Source organism: Oratosquilla oratoria, chromosome 28, assembly GCF_046742065.1.
Source record: "Oratosquilla oratoria isolate Oo_2021 chromosome 28, ASM4674206v1, whole genome shotgun sequence".
NCBI classification, from domain to species: Eukaryota; Metazoa; Arthropoda; class Malacostraca; order Stomatopoda; family Squillidae; genus Oratosquilla; species Oratosquilla oratoria.
In genome coordinates this window covers 35,567,605-35,572,649 of record NC_134804.1, presented here as the reverse complement: position 1 = coordinate 35,572,649, position 5,045 = coordinate 35,567,605, and the positions used below count along the sequence as shown (strand labels likewise).

The window sequence follows — 5,045 nt, the reverse complement described above, 5'->3', positions numbered from 1 at the left end:
CAAAGACAATATATTTGATTTCACGCACAAAAACACACACATACTACGGACACACACACACACATACAAACACACACACACACACACACACACACACACACACACACACACACACACACACACACACACACACACACACACACACACACACACACACACACACACACACACACACACACACACACACACACACACACACACACACACACACACACACACACACACACACACACACACACACACACACACAAGCACATATGTATATATAAATGCTAATGAATAGTCAGCTTTAATAACAATTCAAGTAATTGCCTTCATTTACTGATTTTTTAATTGCTAGTTGTGTTATTGACCTTTAGATATTACATTTTGCCTAGCAACAAATCGTTTTGCTTTGCTAGGGGAACGTTGCTATTATGATAAGAGGGAGGATTGCTTTATAATCTAACCTAACGTAACGTAACCTAACCTAACCTAACCTAACCTAACCTAACCTAACCTAACCTAACCTAACCTAACCTAACCTAACCTAATCTAACCTAACCTAACTTAACCTAACCTAACCTAACCTAACCTAATCTAACCTAACCTAACCTAACCTAACCTAACCTAACTTAACCTAACCTAACTTAACCTAACCTAACCGAACCAAACCTAGCCTAACCAGCCTAAGTTTCTATTCACTTGCCGGTGCTTTCTCTCCAAAGAGTCTCTGCACCCTTTGCTAGGTGGATGGTGATAATGAGATGCTATTAGAGGCAGAGAGTGTGGTAATGCAAGAAGCGAACTGGGAACCCTGTTTTTCATTAACGAGCAGGTAGAGGAAATGTAATTACCGGGAGACTAATTTTAAACTACCTAAAATTTAATTGAAATATTCAATCCTGAAAGAAACAATGAATGGTACACATTCATTACATTTAATTTTTAATTTGATTTGTTTTAGTTAATTCTATTTTATATTTATGTGTGCGCTGGTGGTGTAGCCGGAAGATTACTGGTCTCACAACTGTTTAGTCATGGGTTCGACTCCCGCACTTTTCTCTGATTCCTAGCGGGGTCTGTTATCTGCCTAAACAATCCAGGCATAATGGGCAAAGGTTGCTTCGGCTTCAACTACATGCCTTAGGTCAAAGCCTCCTCATCTTCGACCTCTCTCTTACTCTTTATCACTTATTACCTTTACGTGTGTTATGCTCTGTCTCACCTTATTTCATATTATTCTGTTTATTTTAATTTAGAAATCAAATGGTAAACCCTCAGGATATATTTGACGATAATCATTAAGAACGCTTGCATCACTTTTCTGATGAACTCTAATATGAGTGATTGTTTTCTGTTTCTTGGTTGTGACTGAAGATGATTTTCAACTTATTTCCTCTTGTACTTCATGTTTATGTATTACTGTTCCTTTAATCTCTTGGAGAACACTTCAACTCGTTATAATATCACTAAGATTCAACTAACTTCCACTAATTTTTGGTTTGTGGTGTCCATTAGAGAAACACAGTGGGGTTCCATCCCTGGGGTTCCATCGACCACATATGAAGATCTATTGTTTTAGATTGCACTATACATCTGGTATTATACATATCATACATACAGTGGGTACAGCTAATGAACATCTATGGGCCATAGGATTAGTGGGTGTTGGCATAGGATAGACGGCAGTGTCATATGTCATCCATGTCATCCATACAGTGGATAGACAATATTTAGAATGAATTAAACCTCATGAATATCGAAGGGGCAGAAGATTGGTGGGCGTTGGTACATGATGGACGGCAGTGGAAACCGCTGGTAGCAGCAGCAGCAGCAGCAAAGAACCATATGGGTCTGTAACTGCAGGAGTGAGTGAGTGAATTATTCATCTAAAGAACATCTCGACTTGGTTGAGGAGTGAAAAGGTTCCGCGTGACAAGTCATGAACTGAGCAAATCTCCGAACTCTATCGCTGTAAGAAGAGAAACGCTGATATGCATTTTTGTAGGATTCTGTTTAACGTTGCGAACTACCCCTATTAGAAGGCCAAGACATTATGGACATTATGGCTTGGAATTTAATGAACCATTCCCTTGGTCCAACTCCCTCTCGGCAATGCTCAAACCACCGTTATCTCGAACTCCTGCGAGCATCTTTGTAGGGGTAACTTTGAATGCGTGATCACAACAGGACCGTTGGATTTGTCCTGGAGTTTGCGTACTCAGCAGTTTTGCTTTGTGAAAAATCGGTGAGGGGTCCACGCCATATCCTCAAAATAACCTCAAGAAATGGCAATTTTCTTCGGTGAAAAGTTCAATCGAAGAAAAAGCTCATATCCGCCTTACTGCCTGTTGTCATTTCCAGATAACCGCTTCGCTTGTCCCCGATATTGCAGCTTCCAGACTTCGGGATGGATATTTTTTTTTTATTCTTTTTTCTATTTAAGATTTTTTTATTTCTATTTCATCATTGTCTTAATGAAGTATATTTACTCATTCCATATCTCGAGATGGATTTTTTCTATCGTTATGGTTATATATATATTCTGACTTATTTTTCAATATTTTAATTTCATCCTTGTAATGACAGAGTGTATCTACTATTCCAGACTTCTAGATTAAACTTTCCCTTCTGTGAGACAAGTTTTTTATTTTCAATATCTCATTCGTTCTTGTAATGATGTGCATTTTCTAACCAATAAGATAAAATTATATAAACAAAATATCTCATTATATAGGAAAATATCTAATGTTATATTTTATACTTCTGACAAAAGGATAAAGAAAATATCAGATCGTAGAGTGCATGGCAGTTCAAATGTATGTATGTACGTATGTATGTATGTATGTATGTATGTATGTATGTATGTATGTATGTATGTATGTATGTATGTATGTATGTATGTATGTGTGTGTATGCATGTATATATGTATGCATGTACGTATGTATGTATGTATGTATGTATGTATGTATGTATGTATGTATGTATGTATGTATGTATGTATGTATGTATGTATATATGTATGTATGTATATATGTATGTATGTATGTATGTATGTATGTATGTATGTATGTATGCATGTATGTATGTATGTATGTATGTATGTATGTATGTATGTATGTATGTATGTATGTATGTATGTATGTATATATGTATGTATGTATGTATGTATGTATGTATGTATGTATGTATGTATGTATGTATGTATGTATGTATGTATGCATGTATGTATGTAGTATGTATGTATGCATGTATGCGGAAGATGAAGTCAAGGAGTACTTCTATGCCCAACTCGATAACATCCTCTCTTCCATCACAAAAAATAATAAAATAATTTTACTTGGTGACTTCAATGCCCGAGTTGGAAGAGATCACAACCTCTGGAAAGGTATGATCGGGAAGGAAGGGGTTGGCAATGTCAACGCCAATGGAACACTCCTCCTGACAAAATGTGCAGGACATGACCTAGTTATCACAAACACCCTGTTTCGCCAGAAAAAACAAATGCAAAGTCTCGTGGCAACATCCACGTTCTAAACACTGGCACCTGATTGATTACGTCATTGTAAGAGCTAGAGACCAACAAGACACGGGTACAGATGACTGTTGGACAGACCATCGTCTGATTTCATCTACCATGAGTATGAAGATCCGACCCAAGAGGAAACATCAAAGCTAAAACAACACAAAAAAATTAATGTTGACAGTCTTCAAGACGCCGAGAAAGTAGAGAAACTCCGTCAAACACTACATGAAAAATTATCACGGCAGGAAGTGAAACTATCAACACCCATTGAAGAACACTGGAACCAACTGAAAGTAGCCATTCTGGACACCTGCAAAGAAACCATCGGATACAAGACCAAGAAACATCAAGAATGGTTCGACGAAAATGACGAACAACTCAAACAACTTATTGATAAAAAGAGGAAAGCCTTCATTGCCTCCCAGAATGATCAGAGATCCAGCGCAAAACGCAAGCAACATCAAGAATGTAAAGCCAAAGTTCAGAAAATCACTCGAAACCTGAAAAACCAATGGTGGAGGGACAAGGCAAAGGAAATTCAGCAACTTGCAGATGCCAACGACTCCAGAGGCTTCTTCAGTGCCACCAAAGCAATCTTTGGACCGTCAAGCCCCACTGAGAAGCAAGGACGGTTCAACCGATATAAATGCGAGATGGAAAGAACACTTCGAAGACCTCCTAAATCAAGACACCACTTTCGACAGTGACGTCCTAAACTCTGTCCCAAAACAACCAATTGAAGATTCTCTAAGCGACTTACCAACCCTTGTTGAAGTGAAAGAAGCCATCAACACCCTGAAGAACAACAAGGTTGCTGGGCTGGACGGGATCCCTGCTGAGATTTATAAAATCGGTGGTAGCTTGCTCCACTACCAACTGCACCAGCTCCTCATCAAGATCTGGACCAATGAGGAGTTACCATCTGACCTCAGAGATTCAGCCATTATAACTATCTACAAGAGGAAGGGAGAACGATCTGAATGTGGAAATTACAGGGGAATCTCCCTGTTGGCAACTGCTGGTAAGGTACTTGCTAGGATTATGAACAACAGCTTAAAACCTCTGGCTGAGAAAATCCTTCCAGAGACTCAAACAGGCTTTAGACCGACTCGGGGAACAACTGATATGATTTTCACCTTGCGTAAACTCCAAGAAAAATGCCGTGAACAGTACCAGCCATTGTACATGGCCTTCATTGATCTGACCAAGGCGTTCGACTGTGTCAAGAGAACTTCTTTGGAACACTCTCTCCACCTATGGATGCCCTCCAAAGTACATTCGCATCCTAAGACTCCTCCATGATGGCATGTTTGCAACTGTATTGGTCAATAACGGAACAACTGATCCTTTCCAAGTAAATACGGGAGTAAAACAAGTGTGTGTAATCGCCCCAACATTGTTTATCATCTTTATTACCACCATCGTGCACATCATCAAGGATGATCTTCCATCAGAAATAGAAATTGTCTATCGAATCTAGGGGAAACTGTTTAATCTTGCCCATCTCAAGTCCAAAACCAAGACATCCTCCTGCTC

General features: G+C 38.9%; 1 protein-coding gene across 1 annotated transcript; it reads left to right on the top strand.

Annotated features, from left to right (window-relative positions):
* The first annotated feature begins 1,734 nt into the window (after nucleotides 1-1,734).
* LOC143040480 (uncharacterized) lies at nucleotides 1,735-4,811 on the top strand. The gene is made up of 3 exons (XM_076211572.1): nucleotides 1,735-1,838; nucleotides 3,598-4,157; nucleotides 4,252-4,811. Exons 1-3 carry the CDS (start codon nucleotides 1,735-1,737, stop codon nucleotides 4,809-4,811), a joined length of 1,224 nt encoding a protein of 407 aa, XP_076067687.1.
* Nucleotides 4,812-5,045: the final 234 nt, after the last annotated feature.